Raw genomic sequence first — 25,210 nt, forward strand, 5'->3', positions numbered from 1 at the left:
AGAGCACCAAGAACCACAAAGCTGCAAGACTAGATGATGAATAACTGTAGTTTTCAAAGTTGGGATAGAAGAACTAGTACTGAAGCTGAAAACTTAATTTTGCAAACATGAAATTATAGGGAGATTCCAGGGACTTGAGGAATGCCAATATCATTACTCTCTAAAGCAGAGAAAAGTTTGTGCTTGGAAATTTCTTAATATATCAGCCCTTCATGCTACTAAAGAAATTCTTCTAGAATCCCATTGTGTGTTTCAACCATCATCCTGTGTAATAAATGTATTTTTGTACCTTTTAAAAGGAAAATTAAAAGATGCAAAATTTAAGGACGTTATTTGAACAGGAAATTGCTGTGGTGAATGCAGGCTGTTTGCAGCTAGTACACAAGCATGTGAATCCCAACCTTGCCGGAAGATTTGGAATGGCTTATCCATTTATGTCGGGGAGTCGGTTATAGATTGTGCAACTAGTTACATCAGGAAGAGGATTCTTAATGCCAGTCATTTCAGTGAGGATTTGCAGGGCCAGGGAAAAAAAAACAAATGGTTCCTTTTTTAACTTTTTATTTTCTAATTTTTCCAAGTGTTTTATCCATGTATTTTGAATACTTGCTATAATTGTTGGAACATAAATTTATTTTTTACAGAGTCATGTAGCAGTACTGTATGGACACAGGCCCTTCAGTTGAATCAGTTCATGCTGGCCAAATATACTTAAGTTATGCTTAAATATATAATCCTTACAGTTTTGACAGCTGTCAAAGCCAATGATGGAACTTTCCACTGCCAAACCTTCTGGAGAGGAAATTCTTAACTGTGCGGCTTGTGCTGCTCTACTGTCTGTCATGCTTTGTGCAAGCAAAATGGGCCCTATACATCCTCGCAAGAATGGGTGTGAAGTAACCATAGGATGCGATTAATGACAGTCAGCCTATGCCAGCAAGAACCGTTCCAACAAAACACTGAACAATAAATAGTCTACTGTTTGATAGCTATCTCAGTACTTATATGTGCAATATCAGTTGCTTTATGTTCTATAACAGCTACTGATCAATTCTGGGCATTTGTCTACTGCCGTCTTCAACCTAAAGCAAGAGGCAGAATTTCATTTTTGCAGTGTTACACATAATGTGTGATTTTTAGATATATTGTTAAATGACAAGTTTAGTTTTGTTTGATAAACAGTTGGAATATTGGTTAGACACACCTGATGGCCCTTGCCTTTTCTCATTGTTGGCCTTTTACTGTTCTTTTTTTCTCATGGTGAGGATACAAATTGTTTGCAAGTACTACTGTGAGTAAGCTTCAGAATGCTATTTAGTCTGCTGGAAATGACAATGTAAGTTGTATATTTTGAAATAACTTGTTCTACCTTCCTCTGATCTACGCATAACTTAGCAGAGTTAGACTTAACTCCTTATTTTCTTTCCTCAGTTGGAGAAGAAGCAGGTGACTCCTCCATTTAAGCCACAGATCACTGATGATTATGGTTTGGAAAACTTTGACACTCAGTTTACAAGTGAACCTGTTCAGCTCACACCAGATGATGAGTGAGTATATTGATTTGTATATTTTGTAGATTTTAAATTCTGGTCATGATTTATTAGTTTTTGAAGTTATAATTTTGCATGTATTTTACTAGAAATTAGCTTGACTTGTATCTTGAGTCAAAGTTAACAACTTTAGTTCATACTGTTTCCAGAATAAATAAATTTTACAAAACTTAAGATGAATCTGGTTTTATGTTGGTAGAGTATATAAATGAAAACACATTTTTTAAAATGCCAGTGATTAAAATAATTCTGTTCAGCTGCATACAATTCTTATTTAGGCAATTTCTTTGTATAGGAATGTGTGTAACCTGCTGTTTGGAGCACATAGTATAATTTACTTTCAGCTTCAGCACTGACATCTAATATTTCACTTCAGATGTTCAAATAAATTATATATTATGTCTTCTGCAGCATCACTCCCCAACAAAGTCGATACACATTAACAATTTACATACACAGATACAAGATCTTCAAGGGCTTATTATTGTATTAAAAGTGGTCTGAGGCTTCTTTAACTTTGGAGCACTCATAATGCAATTTAATGCATTAATTTAAATTTTTAAATCTCACTAAACTATAGATACAGTAAATGATAGTTATTTGACCCTGTAACGTCTTGTTCAAGTTGAAAATTTTGCTGCCAGAAATATGTTAATTTCCAGTAAAGCAGAAGCAGCTACAGAAAAATGTAGTAGTTACCTTGCCAACTACAGCACCTGCAGGCCAATAAAATGGGTGAAACCACCCATTTTAGACATTGTTCGAATGATTGCCTCATCTCCGTATTGCTTTATTGCCTTTCTTGTGAAGTATTGAATTGGTGTAACAGCCAAGGTGTGGTGCACGCTACAGGAAATCAACATGAATATTAACGAACAGAAATTGGAGCTAAGCCCCTTGAAGAAATATTAGAGTAGATTAGGAAACTATTGACTGGGCAGTTAGAATATCAATAATGTCTTAAAAGAAGCAAACATCCCACCCTGCAAAAACTCATTTCAGGTAGGTAGCACCACCATTTCAGGGAGGTAGCACCCCTGCCCCCCGCAACCCCATATCCTTCACCCCTCGTTGACCTCCAAGGGCGTATATAATACTTTGTTTAGTGATTTTGTCTAATCCGTAAACCAAGTTGGGTATATGCAGCAAATGTGACATTAAAATATGTACTTGTATTATATTATCATGTTTATTCTATTACAACTTTAAGCAAGTCTACAGGGAGTTTGGCCTCATCACGTAGGACATCAATAGCGTAGCTCCTTGGCAGCCAACCAGCTAGTTTAAATCAGGGGTCCTCAACCTGTTTTGCACCGTGGACCGGTTTAATATTGACAATATTCTTGCGGACCGGCCGACCCCGGGGGTGGGGTGGTGGGGGGGTGTTAAACGCGACCGGAATATAGGTGATACATCAACTACAACTCACTTATAAGCAGCTAATACACTCAATTTCGTTTCTAAAGGGGATTATCTAACGAATTTAATATTAAACTCACAGCGCATATTTTCCTCACATGAATATAGTGATAAGTCAATTATAACAGTGATCCCAAACCTCCGGGCCGCGAAGAATGCAGCCGTAGCCAGAACACACCCAGCACATCTTTAACAAAAAAGCCAAAATAAACAAGCTAATTGATTAGGTGCCGCCCGGCACGTAAATGTCGGCCCAGATCAGAGACGACGAAATCGGCAATCGCCTCTGATCTGGGCCGACATTTACGTTCCGGGCAGCACCTAATTAATTAGTTTGTTTATTTCGGCTTTTTTCTTAAAGATATGCTGTGTGCGTTCCGGCCACCGCTGTATCCTCCGCGGCTCGGAGGTTGGGGACCACTGAATTATAAGTCACTTATAAGTCAATAGCATCATAACATTTTAAGTAACGTTTGGATATTAAACATACAGCACATATTTTTCTCGTATGAACATATAAAATCATTGCAACACACTAATATCGCTGAATCAGTGGGAGCCCTGGGCCTGTTTTCCTGCAATAACACAGTCCTATCGAGGGATGATTGGAGACAGCGATACTCGAAGGGGTTTCCAGTCTATTCCGCAATGTAGTTTTCGCTGCATTCATTGCAGAAAACTCTGTTTCGCAGTGATATGATGTTGGAAATGGAAGCAATATTTTCAGTACTTTCGTGGCTACCTCAGGATATTCAGCCTTGACTTTGATCCAGAATGCCGGCAGAGATGTTATGTCAAACACACTTTTCAGCCCACCGTCATTTGCAAGCTCAAGGAGTTGATCTTCTTCGCGCGCTGACATGGATGATTCACCAGGGACATTCACAAATGGATCACAGACCCATTCCTTTGCACATCTTGGGTCACTGATGACCTCGTGTGCATTCAAATTCAACAGTGCGTGACAGGGAATCAGGAAAAGTGCAGCTGACTCATATTGTTTCATATCGCCAAATCATATTGTTTCCTCGCGGCCCGGTGGTTGGGGACCACTCTTAGCACAAAGAGAGACCAATCAGGATGCTTGCTCTCCCTCTCCCTCTCCTGCTCAAAAAAATCTGTTTCCGGGCGTCAGGGAGCCACTATCGATATGCGGGAGACTCCCGGAACTTCCGGGAGAGGTGGGATGTCTGAAGAAGGAAAACAAGAAGTTGAGTGTTGAGGACATTTTGGGAAAGAATCAGAAACGAGAGAACCTGCAGGTGCTGGAAATCCAAGCAACACACACGAAATATCCTGCTGAAGGGTCTTGGCCCAAGATGTTGACTGGAGTTTTTTCCATAGATGCTGCCTGGCCTGTTGAGTTCCTCCACCATTTTGTGTGGGTTGCTTGGGAAAGAATTCCACATTTTTGTTGCTTAGCAGCTAAAAACATTGATACAGTGTAAGATTCAGAAAAAGTGTTCCAGTGTCAGAATCAGTGTTGCACTGAGACCCTGGAGAGTGATATGGCTGGAGATCACAAAAAATCTCTTTTCAACCGCAGGGAGCAGGCTTAAAGTAATTGGATGGTAGATTAGAAAGGAGATGAGGAGGACCGGTCACCCAGAAGGTGGTAAATTTGGAGGCAGAATCTCCCATCACATTTCAATAATACTTGTGTGTGTACTTTTAGAGCTATTGGATGCGGACTGAGTATTGATAGGTTGGACCCCACATGAGTCACCTGTTGTCGGCCCCCAACCAACACATATTCCACTCTCCCCTCCTACCCCTCCTCACAGTCCCCCACCCTGCTGTCATGACTACATCCCTTCTCCACACAAAACCACCACGGTGGGCTTCACAGCTGAACAGGTGAGAAGACAGCTGAAACGTCTCAACCCAAGCAAGGCTGCAGGACCGGATGGTGTCAGTACCAGGGTGCTCAAAGCCTGTGCCCCTCAGCTATGTGGAGTACTTCGCCATGTCTTCAACCTGAACCTGAGGCCCCGGAGGGTTCCTGTGCTGTGGAAGGCATCCTGCCCTGTCCCTGTGCCGAAGTCGCTGCGCCCCAGTGGCCTCAATGACTACAGACCAGTGGCATTGACCTCCCACATCATGAAGACCCTGGAGAGACTTGTTCTGGAGCTGCTCCGGCCTATGGTCAGGCCACACTTAGATCCCCTCCAGTTCGCCTACCAGCCCCGACTAGGAGTTGAGGATGCCATCGTCTACCTGCTGAACCGTGTCTACGCCCACCTGGACAAGCCAGCGAGCACTGTCAGGGTCATGTTTTTTGACTTCTCCAGTGTGTTCAACACCATCCGCCCTGCTCTGCTGGGGGAGAAGCTGACAGCGATGCAGGTGGATGCTTTCCTGGTGTCATGGATTTTTGATTACCTGACTGGCAGACCACAGTACGTGTGCTTGCAACCCTGTGTGTCCGACAGAGTGATCAGCAGCACTGGGGCTCCACAGGGTACTGTCTTGTCTCCCTTTCTCTTCACCATTTACACCTCGGACTTCAACTACTGCACAGAGTCTTGTCATCTTCAGAAGCTTTCTGATGACTCTGCCATAGTTGGATGCATCAGCAAGTGAGATGAGGCTGAGTACAGGGCTACGGTAGGAAACTTTGTCACATGGTGTGAGCAGAATTATCTGCAGCTTAATGTGAAAAAGACTAAGGAACTGGTGGTAGACCTGAGGAGAGCTAAGGTACCGGTGACCCCTGTTTCCATCCAGGGGGTCAGGGTGGACATGGTGGAGGATTACAAATACCTGGGGATACGAATTGACAATAAACTGGACTGGTCAAAGAACAGAGGCTGCCTACAAGAAGGGTCAGAGCCGTCTCTATTTCCTGAGGAGACTGAGGTCCTTTAACATCTGCCGGACGATGCTGAGGATGTTCTATGAGTCTGTGGTGGCCAGTGCTATCATGTTTGCTGTTGTGTGCTGGGGCAGCAGGTTGAGGGTAGCAGACACCAACGGAATCAACAAACTCATTCGTAAGGCCAGTGATGTTGTGGGGATGGAACTGGACTCTCTGACGATGGTGTCTGAAAAGAGGATACTGTCCAAGTTGCATGCCATCTTGGGCAATGTCTCCCATCCACTACATAATGTACTGGTTGGGCACAGGAGTACATTCGGCCAGAGACTCATTCCACCGAGATGCAACAGAGAGCGTCATAGGAAATCATTCCTGCCTGTGGCCATCAAACTTTACAACTCCTCCCTTGGAGGGTCAGACACCTTGAGCCGATAGGCTGGTCCTAGACTTATTTCCTGGCATAAGTTACATATTACTATTTAACTATTTATGGTTTTATTACTATTTATTATTTATGGTGCAACTGTAATGAAAACCCTATTTACTTTGGTAGTTCTTTTTCAAATAATAGGATGAGTTGAATGGTGCACTGTGTTGCAATTTTCAGTGGTTCTATTATTTCATATTTGCACTAATCCACTTAGAAAACTGAGTTAGTATTTCAATGCCAATGGGTTTTTGATTTACACTTTGTATGTGTTTTTAACTTCTTTCTTTGGTACAATTTCCCCACTGATTACTAGCTATTTCCACCTCTGCAAAGTTGCTAGACTTTGCCTCTTCTGCAGCTAAAGCCTTCATTCAAACCTTTGCTGCTTCTAAATGTGAAGTTTCAACAACTCAATAAGTTCTTGATTGGTAAGAAGGTTATGGGTTGCAGAGAGGACAGAGAATAGGGTTAAAAAATAACAGATGTAATTCAATGGCAAAGCAGACTTGGTATGCTCAATGGCCTAATTCTGCTCCTGTATCTTATGGTATTATGATGCACGCTCATTTTGGTAGCTTCTAAAGCCCGTTGAACTGTTCACTTGTGGTAGATTGACACACATTCAGGCAATAGGTGATGATAGGCAGCACGGCACAGTGGCGTAATGGTTAGCACAATGTTTTATGGTACCAGTGACACGGGTTCAGTTCCTGCCACTGCCTGAAAGAAGTTTGTATGTTCTCCCTGTGACCGTGTGGGTTTCCTCCAGGTGCTCCGGTTTCCACTCACAGTCCAAAGATGAACAGGTTGGTAGATTAATTGTCCGGAGATTAGGCTAAGATTAAATTGGAGGATCGCTGGGTAACACGGCTCAAAGGGCTGTAAGGGCCTAATCTGCACTGTATCTCAATAAATAGATAAAAATAAATAAACACCCACTTCCTATGCCATGAGAAATAGCTGAGTGTGCTGGCAATAAATTAGATCTATTCCATCTGTAAGTAGACTATTAATGCAAATTGCCAGCATCTCTTAACAGAACACACTACTCAAAACTTCTAAATATAATGTTATCCCCATTGTGTGCAATTCTACGAAAAATATATCAGAAAATTGTGAGTCAAATCCTCCAAAGAACAGATGTGCTGTGTAATCAGAAAGATGACTTGATGACCCCACATACTTGGAAGTCATAGAGGAGGTCTTACAAAGACTTAATCAGCAGAATGTACAATTTAAGTAGAATGAAGATGCCTTCTTTCACAAGCACATGGTATATTTGGAACTCAGTTTATGAGTAATGCTACAACCTGTGAAGGAGAAAGATGAGGACAAAGATTTTCAAGAATGTGTTTGAATTGCTTGATTCTACAGGAATGCTCCATTAGTATGCAAGATTTTTGCCAGATTTAGCTCTTGTATTTCATTCATTCCACTATCTTTTTAATAAAGCTGTCAAATTGGCTTGGACAACAGCCCACCTAAAGGCATTTGACCTTTGCTGGAATCTGAGCAGTGATTCACTACCTGCACACCACAAAATAAACAGGACTCTGAATTTGGCATTTGACTCAGTGAAGAATGGACTTGTGGCTCCAATTAGCCACATAAAGGGTGATGGTTCAAAAAGATTTGCCACATCTGCTTCAAAAACACTCAACCTCAATGAGCTTATTTATGTGCAAATAGAAGAGGTGGCTCCATTTCGAGACAGGGAAAAAAACATCAAAACCACCATTTGTCATTCCTGGGTTGCTAACCATACATTTCAAGGGCATATCAATAACTGCAACTTCTGGCAATATTCTCTCTCAGTACCTCGGCTATCCAATGTGTATCATCAAACTATGCCTTATCTTGCATATTATTTGAAGATTTTGACCTCGGGTTAGAAGTCTCAGTCTTGAATTTTCAGTCAATTGACATCAGATAACATTCTCAGGTAAGTGAATGTAGAAAATACAGTCCACCAGAGGCAATGTAGGCAGATATACAGAAAAGATTCATCATACCGTAAGCTTGCAAGGGAAGGCAAGACAAGCAGGAATGCTTGGTGAAACTAAGGTAGTCATGGTACCCAGGGCATCACAGAAATCATTTGACTAGTTTGGTAGAACCATTTGGACTTGTGGCACAGGAAGGAAATAAAAGGCACATTTATCCAGTAGCCCTGTTGAATTGCCTTTTATTGTAAGTAGTCACCAATTAGCTATTCACTTACAGGGACTCGGCAAACAAGTCCCTTCAGAATATTTCTGGCCCATTAACTGAAATGCAATGATCTGCATCTGAGTCGCAAGTAACCCAGTGTGTGCCTCGTGATCCTGTTAAATATTGCAAGTGAAAGACATGTCTCTGCTTTTAATATTTTGCATGTACGGCTGAGTTAATTGTATATACATGATTTGTTTCACAGTAATACCTCTGAATGATTGTTGCATGAGAATAAACACTGCACACACAATGTGCTCAGTATCTCAGGGCATCACGTGAATGGAAGTAACCAGACAATGTTCTCAACCGTGTACAATAGATTGTATTACTGTTGCAGTTACAAATTTCTTATTAGTACAGTACATTTTTCTTTCCTTCTCTCCTGATTTATTCTATTTGTTTGGCCACAATTTGTCCTGCCCCTTGCCTTAATGGTGTGTCTTGAAATCTTATTTTACCATAGGCTCCAGCCCAGTATTCTGATAATGTTCTCAAGCATATTCAAATAGGTTCTTGGATAAACTCGTAAATGAAAACTTCAGATTAGCTTAGACCAAAGCAAAGATACCAAATGTAGAACTCCTTTTATTGCCTTGGCTGAATTCAACAGGAGAACAGAAGTGGAAGAAATAGGCCATTCAGCCCTCTACCACTTGATAGCATTATGATTAAACATTTACCTCAGTACTACATTCCTGCACTCACTTCCTTTTCCTGATTTCCTTAATATCCAAAAATCTATTAATTTTTGTCTGGAATAAACTCAGCAACTAAGCCATTACTGCCCTCTTGGGAAGACACTTGCAAATATTCAATATCCGCAAGGTGAAAAACTCCGCCATGGACATTTCAAGCCCAGCTGTGAAAGGAGGAGGATTGGGCATGGGGCTAGCAACCCCATCCCATAAAAACTCAGCACTATAGAAATACTAACAGAAGCTCCAAAGACTTGGGAGGGAATGATCTTCGGTGGGATACATCTTGAAAGACTGACCCAGGACAGAGGACTCTGCAAGCTACTGTCAGTGACCTATTCCCCAATAGGGGTGATGGGCTTAAGAAGAAGACTAGGTGAAAACCTCCCATCATCTCTGTCCTATTTAGCTGATCTTTATTTTGATACAGTGGTCCCCTGGTTGCAGACACACAGCCAAGGGAAACATCATTCCTGCATCTGCTGTCAGGATCCACATGAATTTTGTATCTTTCAATAAGATCACTTATCATTCTAAAACCTGGAGAAAACAGTGGTTTCCAGTTAATTGGGACGCATCAAGACCAGTACATTTTGGCCCAATTAAGCACCTGCCCAAATTAGTTAAAAGTTTTATGGAAATAGATAAAAAGACAAGCTGAAAAACAAATTATGTACTGTATTTAAATGAAATACAGAACAACTTAGAACACAACAAATTCTACCACAGTATTATAAAAATGTGTATTTCATCCTCTAAATCTTCATTAGATTTTTTAAGATTATGAGGACACGCAGTCCTTTTTTATTGTCATTTAGTAATGCATGCATTAAGAAATGATACAATGTTTTTCCAGAATGATGTCACAGAAAACACATGACAAACCAAGACTGAAAAACTGACAAAAACCACATAATTATAACATATAATTACAACAGTGCAACAATACCATAATTTGATTAGAACAGACCATGGGCACAGTGTCTCAAAGTCTCTCGAAAGTCCCATCATCTCATGCAGACAGTAAACTTCCAGCACCGCAAACTTGCCAATGTAGCATCCCGGAAGCATCCGACCACAGTCCGACTCTGAATCCATCCGAAAACTCTGAGCCTCCGACCAGCTCTCCGACACCGATGCAGTGAGCACCATCTCTGCTGAGCGCTTCGACCCTGACCCCGGCCCCAGCAACAGGCAATAGGCAAGGCCGAGGATTCGGGGCCTTCCCTCTGGAGATTCTTGATCGCACAGTCGCAGCGGCAGTGAAGCAGGCATTTCAGAAGTTACTCCAGATGTTCCTCCGTGCTTCTTCACATCTGTCTCTATCAAATCAGGTTTGTGCACAGCATCCTACTTCACAGATACGATATCATTCAGAACGGCCGCGCGCACTGCGTCACGCTGCCATCTTCTCCTCCCTCAAAAAAATCATGTAACATTCATGATGATTGTCAATATCTTCAAATTTTTTGCAGTTCCTAACTTGCTGAAGTCGTAAAATTGTTTCATTTTCACTCCCGACCATTTCTGGCATCTCCTAGCTTGAATGCTTGAAACTGCAGTGAGCAAGACAATTCTTAATTATCTTGCTGCTTATTTCTTGCCGATTATTAGTGACAAAAATCACTGCTTTTTGAATGCAAACACCCACAATTGATACTATTTTTAAAACTGCTTGCTCTAATTATGGTGTAGTGTCTAACGATCACACAAGTTCACGTGACTGATGCTAGGTTGAAACTGTTCGACAAAAGTCTCCTGTCCCAATCAAGCAGCATAGTGTCCCAAATAAACCAAGGGAATCTCAGCTATTTTCTCAATTTGTTTTTGTTTTTTAAGAGTTGTCCCAAATAAGCGGCTGTCCCGATTAACTGATGACCCAATTAACCAGAATCCACTGTATGTGTGAAACTCCTGCTTCGGCAAGCGGCTTAATATCGGGGATGATAGCTCCCTGGCCCAGCCAAGCCTTAAGAAATCTCGTTTAGGTGGACGCTGCACGGTGTGTCCACTGTTACAAATCAGTACCACGAAATAACGAACAGTACATAATATGCGATTAAACGATTGTGCTTTATAATTCTTAATTTGACTATATGGTTAGTAAAGAAAACAAAAAAAAGAAAAATGGCCTATTCTCATGAAACAGTCTAATGCGCAATGTTGGAGCTCACTGATAAGGCCGTTCGTCCACCATCGACCTCCGATCATCACTGACCTTCAGACCCTCGCTCCTAGTCCACTCCGTCCAAGGTCTCCCAACTCTCTCCATTCACGTCTTCTCTCCTCATCTCTCCCCAGCAAAAGACCGCGAATTCCCAGCTCCCAGACACACAAGAAAGAACAACATTTTTATAAATGAGGAAGTGTTAATGAAGATGGGTTAGTAAGTTTGCTAATAACACAAAGGTCGGAGTTGTTGTGGATAGTGTGGAGGGCTGTCAGAGGTTACAGCGGGACATTGATAGGATACAAAACTGGGCTAAGAAGTGGCAGATGGAGTTCAACCCAGATGAGTGTGAAGTGGTTCATTTTGGTAGGTCAAATATGATGGCAGAATACAGTATTGATGGTAATACTCTTGGCAGTGTGGAGAATCAAAGGGATTTTGGGGTCTGAGTCCATAGGATGCTCAAAGCAGCTGCACAGGTTGACTCTGTGATTAAGAAGGCGTACGGTGTATTGGCCTTCATCAATCGTGGAATTGAATTTAGGAGCCGAGAGGTAATGTTGCAGCTATATAGGACACTGGTCAGACCCCACTTGGAGTACTGTGCTCAGTGTTGGTCGCCTCACTACAGGAAGGATGTGGAAGCCATAGAAAGGGTGCAGAGGAGACTTACAAGAATGTTGCCTGGATTGGGGAACATGCCTTATGAGAATAGGTTGAGTGAACTCAGCCTTTTCTCCTTGGAGCGATGGAGGATAAGAGGCGTGTAAGATGATGAGAGGCATTGATCGTGTGGATAGTCAGAGGCTTTTTCCAGGGCTGCAATGGTTACCACAAGAGGACACAGGTTTAAGGTGTTTGGGAGTAGGTACAGAGGAGATGTCAGGGGTAAGTTTTTTACTCAGAAGTGGTGAGTGTGTGGAATGGGCTGACGGCAACAGTGGTGGAGGTGGATACGATAGGGTCTTTTACGAGACATTTAGATAGGTACATGGAGCTTAGTAAAATAGAGGGCTATAGGGAAGGCTAGTAATTTCTCAGTAGGGACATGTTCGGCACAACTTTGTCGGCCGAAGGGCCTGTATTGTGCTGTAAGTTTTCTATGTTTCTTTGTTTAACATCCTGCTCATTGGCTAGCATACCCCATCATCTCTAGTCATAACCCAAACATTGCTGCTACAGAGAAAGCATTACAGGTTTCCCCCGCCATCTGAAGATAGAGCGTTCCTATGAAACGGTTCGTAAGCCGAAATGTCATAAAACGAAGAAGCAATTACCATTTATTTATATGGGAAAATTTTGTGAGCGTTCGCAGACCCAAAAAAACCTACCAAATCATGCCAAATAACACATAAAACCTAAAATAACAGTAACATATAGTAAAAGCAGGAATGTTATGATAAATACACAGCCTATATAAAGTAGAAATACTTCTCTACAACGATTGCCTGCACAGACCTCCATAGCGAAAATCTCACGCAAGCGCTGTTGGCATAAACGCGCTCTCCAGTAATCTTTAAACTATGAAGCTGCCAAATCTACCAAATAACACGCAAAAATACACAACCTATATAAAGTAGAAATAATGTATGTACCGTGTAGTATCACTTAACCGGAATTGAGAAAACAGCGCCGAGCACACTGATGATGGTGTGTTAGACTGAGTCATCTCAGGCTGGGTGGTGCAGTGGCCCCCATCCTCCGGGCCGCCAACCCGATACATTGCCGCGAAGAACGCAGCGGTAGCCAGCAGATACACAGCACATCGTTAAGAAAAAAGCTGAAATAAACATGCTAATTAATTACGTGCTAGGGGGCACCTGATTAATTAGCATGTTTATTTCGACTTTTTTCTTAACGATGTGCTGTGTGTCTGCCGGCTACTGCTGCGTTCTTCGCGAATCAGTACAGTATCTGTCCGGGGCCCTGGTGTTGGGGTGGTGGGACACGGGGATGTCATCTCATCGTCGATCAGGGCAGGCAGCTCATCTTCTATGACTGCCCGCCTCGATGTCGAAGGTCGAGGTTCGTCGTCTGCTGTGGCTGATGTGGAAGGCTTGCTTGACTGCTGAGCCTAGCGCATTTTTCTATCATACAGTTGTTTGTAAGCACTCAAACCATCCTGCAAATATCCCCTAAACCTACGTAGCCTTTCAAGATTAAAGTCGTACTTTATCATTGCAGCAAAAATCTCATGCAGTTGCTTCACTTTCTGCATTCGGTTTCGATTGTTAATCCTTTCCTCTTCCAATTGCATCAGCTCTTCATCTATCAGTTCTTGGTTATGGGATGCCAAAACCTCTTCAACGTCATCTTCATCAGCTTCCACAAGCCAAATTCACTTTGTCCTTGCTTCGTTCACCATGATCGAAACGCTTAATTATGTCTAGTTTTACGCTAAGTGTAACACCCTTACTCTTTCGGGCTTTTCCGACACCTTGGAACTCATCTTGCTAACGGCTGCTCAATGCAACTTGTTAAAGCAATGCCGTTCCAAATCTGGGGCAGAGCGGCTGCTCGGGGCGCGTGCTGCCTTTTATCACGCGCTGATTTTTTATCACGCGCGCTGCCTTTCTTCGTAACAGTGAAAACACCTTCTGAAAGCGAAAGCAGCTTACTAATGTAGGTCTTTCGAAACAGTGAGGTTTAGTAAAGTGATCGTTCGAAAAGCGAGGGATACCTGTACGCCAGCGGTGGAACGTTACAGAGAAGCCATTAATTTCTCATCAGAGGGCAAAACTTATTCACAGGAATCAGTCTTTATTCACACTATATGTATTAGTTGTCTTCCTAATGAATTACTTATTGCATCTAAAAGGTAACTTTTTCAGTAATTTTGTACAAAAGATACCCATGCCCCTTTCTACACTAATGCTTTCAATCTCTCATCAATTAAATATTCCTCTTTTCTGTGTTTTTTCTACCAAAGTGAATGATATCATATTCTACCTTCTAAATTCTTGCACATTAAGCTTCCATTGAAACTTTTTCACATTGTTCTCACTACCAGCACTAACACCCAGTTGCAGAGTAGGGCATTTTTACATTTGATTCCCAGATGTACTGCAGATTGTGAACAGCTGGGGCTACAGCACTGATGATGCCTTGCAGCAACCTAGTAGTTACAAATACAACTTGAAAACAACCCATTTATTCCTTTACTGGTTTCTGTCTGCAAAAGAATTTTCAGTCCTCAGCCAAGAGTTCTTGTACTTCGTAGCTCCATATGGCACCACATAGTCTTTAGGTTAATTGACGTATCCAATAATATAGTAAATTAGATGAGATGAAAGGACTTTTCAAATGATTCAAATGGTTGAATTTAATATCATAGAATGTATATAGTATACAACCTGAAATTCTTACTCTTTGCAGACATCCACAAAACAAGAAAGTACAAATTTCAAGTTTAATTTATTATTAAAGTATATATATGTTACCATATACAACCCGGAGATTCATTTTCTTGAGGGCATACTCAACAAATCCAATAACCATAATAAAAATGATGAAAGACCACACCAACCAGTACAACCAGTATGCAAACGACAACTAACTGTGCAAATACATGCATACATACATACATATCGAGAACAAGAGAGGAGGAGTCTTTGAAAGTGAGTCCATGAGTTGTGACAACATTTCAATGATGGGGCAAGTGAAAATTGAATGAAATTATCCCCTCTGGTTCAAAAGCCTGATGATTGAAGGGTAATAACTGTTCCTGAACTTGGTGGTGTGTGAGTCCTGAGGCTCCTGTACCTTCCTGATGGATGCTGCTTTCCTGTGACAACACTCCATGTAGATATGCTCAATGGAGGGCTTTGCCCATGATGAATTGGGCCGTATCCACTAGGTTTTGTAAGATTTTCTGTCCAAGAGCATTGAGTAAGAGGTTGTTGTTGCAGCACCACTCAGCCAGATTTTCAGTCCCCCTCCTATATGCCTCCTTTGATTTGGCCTAAGACAGTGGTACCATCAGCAAACTTGAATATGGCATTAGATCTGTGCTTAGCCACACAGTCGTAAGTGTAAAATGAGTAGAGCAGAGAGCTAAGCACACAGCTTTGTGGTGCACCTATGCTGATGAAGATTGTGGAGGAGATGTTGTTGCCATTTTGAAACTTCTGGGGTCTGCAAATGAGGAAATCGAAGATTTAATTACACAAGGAAGTACTAAGATTATTGATTAGTTTTGAGAGGATGATGGTATTGAATGTTAAGCTGTACTCAGTATAGAGCATCCTGATGTATGCATCTTTGCTGTTCAAATGTTCCAGTGTTGAGTGAAGAGCTAATGAAATGGCCATCTGTTGTGTTGGTAGGAAAATTGGAGTGGCTTCATATTGCTTCTCAGGCAGGAGTTTGATATGTTTCATCACCAACCTCTCAAAACACTTCATCAGTGCGGACTTAAGTGCTTCTGGATGATAGTCATTAAGGCAGGTTACCACACTCTTCTTAGGCACTGGTATAATTGAAACATGCTTGAAGCAGGTAGGTACCTCAGACTGTTGAAGCGAGAGGTTAAAGATCTCAGTGAATACTCCAACCAGTTGATCAGCACAGGTTTTTAGTACTTGGCCAGGTAACCCATCTGGGCCAGATACTTTCAATGGGTTCAACTCCTGAAGAATGCTCACACATCAGCCTTAGAGACTGAAGTCACAAGATCATCGGGGGCTGTGAGAGTTTGTGATCTCATCTGTAAGGAAAGCCCTGTTGTCACCTATGTTGCTTGATTTTACTTTATAAGAGGTGATAGCATTCAAGCCTTGCCTTGATTAGATAGTTCTACCTAATTATTATGTAAGACAGGAAGGATAAGCATGACATCTATCTAGCAAGCAATCAGACATTTCATCATTTTAACAAGAAAAACATTTAGCCTAGTCTGTCAAGGTGACTGTTACCAGGATATCCAGATCTGAAGACAATTACTACAAATATGGCCTAACCACCACAGAAGTGCACTTTCCAGCAGAGCTTACTGGCTTGCAAAGAGACGTAGAAACATTTTTCTCCTGAGCCTATAAATAATTACCCAATTTCTGGAATTTCAAATCAGTATGTGCTGCGAATTGAAGCCTTGCTGTTGTATACAAGCATTAGCGTTTCTCTAGAGAGTTAGGTGAGTGGGCAAATTCATGGCACATGCAATTTAATGTGGATAAATGTGAGGTTATCCACTTTGGTGGCAAGAACAGGAAAACAGATTGTTATCTGAATGATGGCCGATTAGGAAAAGGGGAGGTGCAAGGAGACCTGGATGTCATTGTACCCAGTCATTGAAAGTGGGCATGCAGGTACAGCAGGCGGTGAAAAAGCGAATGGTATGCTGGCATTCATAGCAAGAGGATTCGAGTACAGGAGCAGGGAGGTTCTACTGCAGTTGTACAAGGCCTTGGTGAGACCACTCCTGGAGTATTGTGTGCAGTTTTGGTCCCCTAATTTGAGGAAAGACATTCTTGTCATAGAGGGAGTACAAAGAAGGTTCACCAGATTGATTCCTGGGATGGCAGGATTTTCATATTAAGAAAGACTGGATCAGCTAGGCTTATACCGCTGGAATTTAGAAGATTGAGGGGGGATCTTATTGAAGCGTATAAAATTCTAAAGGAATTGGACAGGCTAGATGCAGGAAGATTGTTCCCAATGTTGGGGAAGTCCAGAACGAGGAGTCATAGTTTAAGGATAAAGGGGAAGCCTTTTAGGACTGAGATGAGGAAAAATTTCTTCACACAGAGTGGTGAATCTGTGGAATTATCTGCCACAGGAAACAACTGAGGCCAGATTATTGGCTGTATTTAAGAGGTTGTTAGGTATGGCCCTTGTGGCTAAAGGGATCAGGGGGTATGGAGAGAAAGCAGGTACAGGGTTCTGAGTTGGATGATCAGCCATGATCATACTGAATGGCGGTGCAGGTTCAAAGGTCTGAATGGCCTACTCCTGCACCTATTTTCTATATTTCTAACCATGGACGTTTGTATCAAAGGAGACTGTTTGCCAATTCAGTGTTTGCTAGCTTTTTTTTATTGAAAAGTCCAAAGCTAATCCCACTACTCTCATGATTTTCTTGTTTGCTGCTGCGCTTTCTTCTATGTACTTACAGAAACTCTTGCAGTCCCTTTTCATATTCCTTGTTAGATTCATGTTCCATTTTCCTCATCCTTATCAATTTTTTAGTCATCCATTGTACACTTTCAGTTTTTCCAGTCCTTGGGGCTATCGCTGTTGTTGGCAATATTGTAAGCCATTTCTTTTGATAAATACCATCTACAACTTCTTCATCAGCCACAGTTTGAGCTCCTTGCCTATGTGGGGTCTTTATTTCTCAATGATATTTATCTTGGTTGAAAATAGTGTTTCTTTAAAAACCTGCCACTGCTTTCTACTTTCTAGTTAAATCTCCCTTCATTCCTATGCAATTACCTTTATTTAATTTTTCAGTTCTTCAAAGTCCTAACTTTGGCACATTTAAATTGAAAGTGAAATTCTGTTGTGTTATGATTGCTCTTTCCCAAATGATTTTTAAAGGTGAGATCAGTCATTAATCTTATCTCTTTAAGTGTCCAGATCTAAAATAACCATAGAAACCATAGAAAACTACAGTACAGAAACAGGCCTTTTGGCCCTTCTTGGCTGTGCTGAACCATTTTCTGCCTGGTCCCACTGACCTGCACATGGACCATATCCCTCCATACACCTCCCATCCATGTATCTGTCCAATTTATTCTTAAATGTTAAAAAAGAACCCGCATTTACCACCTCATCTGGCAGCTCATTCCATACTCCCACCACTCTCTGTGTGAAGAAGCCCCCCCTAATGTTCCCTTTAAACTTTTCCCTCCTCACCCTTAACCCATGTCCTCTGGTTTCTTTCTCCCCTTGCCTCAGTGGAAAAAGCCTGCTTGCATTCACTCTATCTATACCCATCATAATTTTATATACCTCTATCAAATCTCCCCTCATTCTTCTACACTCCAGGGAATAAAGTCCTAACCTATTCAACCTTTCTCAGTAACTGAGTTTCTCAAGTCCTGGCAACATCCTTGTAAACCTTCTCTGCACTCTTTCAACCTTATTTATATCCTTCCCGTAATTTGGTGACCAAAACTGAACACAATACTCCAGATTCGGCCTCACCAATGCCTTATACAACCTCATCGTAACATTCCAGCTCTTATACTCAATACTTTGATTAATAAAGGCCAATGTACCAAAAGCTCTCTTTACGACCCTATCTACCTGTGACGCCACTTTTAGGGAATTTTGTATCTGTATTCCCAGATCCCTCTGTTCTACTGCACTCCTCAGTGCCTTACTATTAACCCTGTATGTTCTACCTTGGTTTGTCCTTCCAACGTGCAATACCTCACACTTGTCTGTATTAAACTCCATCTGCCATTTTTCAGCCCATTTTTCCAGCTGGTCCAAGTCCCTCTGCAGGCTCTGAAAACCTTCCTCACTGTCTACTACACCTCCAATCTTTGTATCATCAGCAAATTTGCTGATCCAATTTACCACATTATCATCCAGATCATTGATATAGATGACAAATAACAATGGACCCAGCACTGACCCCTGTGGCACACCACTAGTCACAGGCCTCCACTCAGAGAAGCAATTCTCTACTACCACTCTTTGGCTTCTTCCATTGAGCCAATGTCTAATCCAATTTACCACCTCTCCATGTATATCTAGCGACTGAATTTTCCTAACTAACCTCCCATGCGGGACCTTGTCAAAGGCCTTACTGAAGTCCATGTAGACAATATCCACTGCCTTCCCTTCATCCACTTTCCTGGTAACCTCCTCGAAAAACTCCAATAGATTGGTCAAACATGACCTACCACGCACAAAGCCATGTTGACTCTCCCTAATAAGTCCCTGTCTATCCAAATGCTTGTAGATTCTGTCTCTTAGTACTCCCTCCAGTAACTTACCTACTACCGACGTTAAACTTACCGGCCTATAATTTCCTGGATTACTTTTCGATCCTTTTTTAAACAACGGAACAACATGACCCACTCTCCAATCCTCCGGCACCTCACCCGTAGAAAGCAACATTTTAAATATTTCTGCCAGGGCCCCTGCAATTTCAACACTAGTCTCCTTCAAGGTCTGAGAGAACACCCTGTCAGGTCCTGGGGATTTATCCACTTTAATTTTCCTCAAGACAGCAAGCACCTCCTCCCTTTCAATCTGTACAGTTTCCATGATCTCACTACTTGATCCCCTTAATTCCATAGACTTCATGCCAGTTTGCTTAGTAAATACAGACGCAAAAAACCTATTTAAGATCTCCCCCATTTCCTTGGTGTGGTTTTAATGTATTGCTGTGGAAAATTGTCTCCAGTGCATTGACCAAACCTTTCCCAAGACTACTTCTGCAGATTGGATTTCCCTAATCTGCCATTGTTACATCATCCTTTTATTTCCTAATTGGTGCCTTGTCCAAAGATATACCTGTTGCTGGTGGATCTTTTACCTTTTCCCAATGATTTCTTTCCTTTTTTAGTGTTTTTTTTACTTCCACCTAAACTAATGGGCTTACTGATTTTCTGAAACAATATCATTCCTCACTTCTCTTCAGATGTCATCATTTATTATTAGAGCTACTTATTTCCTCTCCTGTTCTGCCTATCAGAATGTCAGGTACTTTGGAATATTCAATTCCCATTCCTAATCCCTTTACAATGATATCTCTGTAATGGCTATCAAATTATTTTCACTTATTTCTCCTCAAGCTATCAATTCTCTTATGTGAATGCCTTGTAATGGTTTTTTTTTAGCATGATAATTGAGGGATAATTATTGACCAGGACCCAAAATAATCTCCTCTGATCATCCTTAGTATACGCTGCAGAATCTATTATATCCAACAAGAACAATAAATACAACTATGCTTTGATGTATCATCTTAAGGACAGCACTCGTGACAATCCTGTAGCAGAACATCAACCAAAATGAATGTTTCAGTTTTCTAGTGAGGCTTAAATCACTTCTACATGAAAAGCCCTTTTGCTGGCAATGAACCAAGATAGGCAGAGAGAATTTCCCACACTAAATGCTACATTGTTACATTGATTCATTAATACTTTCATTATTACTGAATATGAAATGCGGAATCAAAGGTTATGGGGATAAGGCAGGAACTGGATACTGATAGTGGATGATCAGCCCATAATCACAGTGAATGGTGGTGCTGGCTCGAATAGCCGAATGGCCTACTCCTGCACCTATTGTCTATTGTCTATTGTCTATTGTCTATTGATCCCTGAGTTAGATTGAAGTAGATGTAGACACCAATCTCATTACAGCTATTTATAATTTCTGTTCTTTATTTTTTTTAAAACTTATTTATTCTTTGCCTTGTTTTCAACATTAAAATGGTTTGAAACCACTGCTACCAAATTTTAGAATTTTAATGTTTGGACCCCTTAAGGCCCATTTCAGCCACTAAACTTTCTAGCTGGCAAGATTCAAGATTCAAGATTCAAAAAACTTTATTGTCATTCTAACCATACATCAGCTCTGCAGGGCAGAATGAGACAGTGTTTCTCAGGGGCAGTGCAATCATAACATAACAAATGCAACACTAAATAATAAACATAACAATAAATAGTAAAACACAACAGCCACATGTCAGTTAAATCAGTTATAAGTGTCCAGTGCAAGTTAAAAGTGTCCAAAGCAGAGTCAGGTGGAGCAGCTATTTAGTAGTCTGACTGCCTGTGGGAGGAAGCTGTTTAGTAGCCTTGTGGTTTTAGTTTTGGTGCTCCTGTAACATTTGCCTGATGGCAGAAGAACAAACAGTTCATGGAGAGGGTGTAAGGGGTCTTTAATGATGTACCGTGTCTTCTGGAGGCATTGACTCTGAAAGAGGTCTTAGACAGAAGGTAGGGAGACCCGAATAACCTTCTCTGCTCCCCTAACCACCCTCTGCAAGACTTTTTTGTCGACAGCACTGCAGCTGGAGTACCAGGTTGTGATGCAAAAGGTCAGTACACTCTCAATCACGCCTCTGTAGAATTAAGATGTTAGTGGGGAGTGATGCTTGTTTAAGCTTCCTCAGAAAGTGCAATCTCTGCTGGGCCTGTTTCACAATCCCAGTGGTGTTCTTGGACCAGATGAGATTGTCTGAGATCTGCACCCCAAGGAACTTGATGTTTTCCACTCTCTCCACTGTGGAGCTGCTGATGCTGAGGGGTGTGTGCTCAGGCTGAGACCGTCTGAAATCGACGATCATCTCCTTGGTTTTGATGACATTAAGCATCAAGTTGTTGTCCCTGCACCAGCTCTCTAGGTGTTTGACCTCCTCCCTGTACATTGTTTCATCATTTTTGCTGATGAGCCCCACCACTATGGTATCGTCTGCAAATTTAATGATCAGGTTCTCCTTAAATCTAGCTTCACAGTCGTGTTAGCAGTGTAAATAGCAATGGGCTAAGTACACAGCCTTGTGGGGATCCAGTGCTCAGTGTGATGGAGTCAGAGGTGTTCCTGCCAACACGGACTGACTGAGGTCTCTCTGTCAAGAAATCCAGAATCCAGCGACACATGGCAGTGCTAAGGCCAAGCAGCGACAGTTTCTCCACTAGTCTCTGCAGGATGACGGTATTGAACGCTGAACTGAACTGATTCTGGCGTAAGTGTCTTTGTTGTCAAAGTGAGAGAGAACTGTGTGCAGTATGGTGGATATTGCGTCCTCCATAGAGCGATTTGGATGATAAGCAAACTGTAGAGGATCCAGTGATGAGGGGAGGCTGGCTGTGATATGAGGCTTGACAAGCCGTTCAAAACATTTCATCACTATGGGGGTCAGGGCAACGGGACGGTAATCATTCAGTCAGGCTACAACTGATTTCTTTGCTACAGGGATGATTGTGGAGATTTTGAAGCATCTGGGGACAATAGCTTGAGATCAGTGAAGAAAAATGAAACTCAGTTCTTCAATTATGTGAGTGCACTAGCATGAGCATAGTAATTATAAACAACTTTAGTATTGAATGCAAAATATTTTAAATTTAGGAAATTATATTTACCATAATGGAACATTTGTTTCAGCCACTGGGCACTTTACAGTGCAGAATGGTGTTTTGAGGTCTTTCTGTCTCAGTGAATCATCACTGAGTTTAGTTTTATTTGGAATGAGAAAGTCTGGTCAAGAATCAAAATCTGATAGCATGGGACACGACCAAGGTTAACAATAACTAATCAAAATTCAATATGTTTAGTAATTAGCTACCAACAGGTTTAATTTTAAAGTCTGTAGGTTCTGGAAGAATCAAAAAACATATGAAGTTATTCTATGAAAAGTTTCTGAGGAATTAAGAGTAAATAATTGGTCATCCCTTTGCTTGTTTTATTGGAGTTTAATATGATGGCAGCAGAATGAACATCTGGAGGTAAGGAGTGAATAGAAGTAATGTTAAAACTGTTCAAATTCTAAGATACCATGTAGTGCGCATGCGCCAGTCATGCATGCAGCCTGGTACAACCGTTCCGAACTATTCTTACTACTTTTTAATTTACATTATTTTTTGTTTTTTTTTCTCACGGTAACACGTCGAAGCTGCATCCTCTCTAACATGCTGGTAGAGAGAATTTTATTTGGGTTTTTTTTAGTGCTGGAAATGATTACATCCGGATACGCGGGACAGAAGCAAGGTTGCATTGTGTATTCCAGGGACCAGCTGTTTGCGCTAAAACTGGCCGGTTTAGCGAGCAGAGTGGCGGACACCCCTGCTGAAATCCGGAGGAAAACACACAGGGGATGTAGAGGGGGATCACAAAGTTGAGGAAAGAGGACCGGGTCGAGACAACAGAGACTTATGGAGAAGAGGAGTTCGGTGGGTAATACCGTTCCGGCTGACCGGAAGTGCACTGAGAGCGGTAAGCGTAAAGGAGTTGGGTGCTTACTGATCTGGCTAACAACAGATGGTGGAATCTGGGGCATATTACGATCGAGGAACGTGTTTGCAGACTGGATATTGAACTTTTTACTGTTGGACTTCGGCCACATTCCACCATGATACAACACTTGGCGGCACGGGAGGTCGTTCCTGCCTGTGGCCATCGAACGTGCAGCTCCTCCCGTGGAGGGTCAGACACCCTGAGCCAATAGACTGGTCCTCGACCTACTTTCCATCTGGCATAGTTTGCATTTTGTTGCCTGACTGTTGGTGGTTTTTGTATTGCTATATTTACGCTCTATTCTTGGTTGGTGCGGCTGTAACGAAACCAAATTTCCCTCGGGATTAATAAAGTATATCTATCTATCTATCTATCTGGAAATATGAGCATACCTTAATTAACTTTGCAATTAATGCAAATATTTGCATTCATACCTGTTGTGTTTAGCCCACTTTATATTTCATCCAGTTATTATACTATACTGGAACTCCGCAATCTCATAATTCTCTCTCATTAAGTCTCATACACTTTGTTTTACTTCGAGTTCATTCTTTTATATCAAAGTTTAGATTAGTTTTCTATGCTCATTGTAAGCAAAAGGCATTTGGAGGAGTTAACTCTTTACTAGCAACAAACATGATTTTTCACCTATTGAATATGCATTTTATTTGTGCCGAAGCGTCAGCCATTTTTACCAATCCCATTGGACTGTGTCCTCCAAATGCAGCATGTAGCCTATAGAAATCAAAGGAATTGATTATAAAGTGTGCTTTTAAGAGTCCTGATGGCAAATCAGCAAATACAATTAAAATGAAAGCTGTTGATATGTCCAGTTTTCAGCATAACTCTAATTAAAAGGCAGTCCATGCCAGCCTTGAACAGAATCTGTATAACTTAGGGGCTAAATTCGTAAGTCATCACCAACAGGTTTACTGAAGTGTATGAATGAATGGGCTTTACATTAAACATCAGCAAAATAATGGATGTTTAGGAATTTGCATCTGCTACACAACACTGCTTATCAACCACCACCATCACCCCACCTTCTTAAAGTAACTGAGATTGCTAAATTCCCCACACTCTAATAGTGCAACAGAAATTGGCAATTAAAACTGATTTTAGAATTTCATTTCTTGGTACAATTTTGATTGAGCATGAAATACTACATATAGTGGGCTGTAGTGAACATATCATACTGTAGTGGACAGATCATAATCAGTAGGCATCTTATTGTGACTATCAATCCATATATGTAATTACTTGGCACAGCATTGGTCCTTATCATTATTTAACTGGTATTCACCTTGTGAGAAATGGCCATTAATATGCTTGCGTATGTACTTTCACTCTGCTGTTGTTTGTGCTGCTGCCAAATAATTACTGTAAATGAAGTGTTTCTTTGTCTAAAACTGAGCTATAAGTTGAGCATTTCATATTTAGGACAGATTTTTGTTAACTGTTAGTTTGGAAGACATAGTCCACATCTATGGTTGGAAATTCAGGGCAAAATCAAATCAAATTTTCCACTGAAAGCAGATGTTCTTAGTCATTGATTTCAGTAAGGGATTAACACTGGTATGGTATATGCCACAACAGTTCACATCATCCAGGTGCAATTTCCCTTGTGTGACAAAAAGGTTATTCAGCTAATGCAGCAAATGGACTCACATTCACTTTCTGGCAGGAAATAGTTTCATTTACATGAAACCAGTGGCACCATCCACTTACAAAGGTCTTGAGCAATTGTTGGTTATCTAAGCTATTCTTAAACTTTCACTTTAGAAATGCTATGTTGGAAGTTCATTTTATCCATAAGATCATTGTGGCTCATCTGATTCTTGCCCTACTCTATTAGCCACAAATTTGCTTTCCAGCACTGGTGAGAAATTAAGTGGAAAGACCATTGGGGAAGTTTCTCTTTACCCACCTTGAAGTCCAGAAACGTAGCCTCCTTACCAATATCCTGTAGATCAGATAACTCTTGAATCTAGATCT

General features: G+C 41.3%; 2 protein-coding genes across 4 annotated transcripts in view; one reads left to right on the plus strand and one right to left on the minus strand.

Moving 5' to 3' along the window:
- LOC140188456 (protein kinase C zeta type-like) overlaps nt 1-25,210 on the plus strand; it is a 394,997-nt gene that overhangs the window by 346,584 nt on the left and 23,203 nt on the right. Inside the window, exon 17 of the mRNA XM_072244743.1 lies at nt 1,432-1,547. Coding sequence (XP_072100844.1) covers nt 1,432-1,547 — 116 coding nt within the window. The remainder of the gene's footprint in view (nt 1-1,431; nt 1,548-25,210) is intronic.
- Nucleotides 1-25,210, minus strand: part of LOC140188457 (uncharacterized) — a 127,170-nt gene that overhangs the window by 47,068 nt on the left and 54,892 nt on the right. The window contains exon 6 of one of the 3 annotated variants that reach the window (XM_072244747.1): nt 4,133-4,159. The exons of the other annotated variants lie outside the window; for them this stretch is intronic. The gene's annotated coding sequence lies outside the window, so the exon portion shown is untranslated. Of the gene's footprint in view, nt 1-4,132; nt 4,160-25,210 lie in introns of those variants that run through there. 3 annotated transcript variants of the gene reach the window in all.

The sequence above is a fragment of the Mobula birostris genome, chromosome 27, assembly GCF_030028105.1.
Source record: "Mobula birostris isolate sMobBir1 chromosome 27, sMobBir1.hap1, whole genome shotgun sequence".
In the NCBI taxonomy this organism is placed as follows: domain Eukaryota; kingdom Metazoa; phylum Chordata; class Chondrichthyes; order Myliobatiformes; family Myliobatidae; genus Mobula; species Mobula birostris.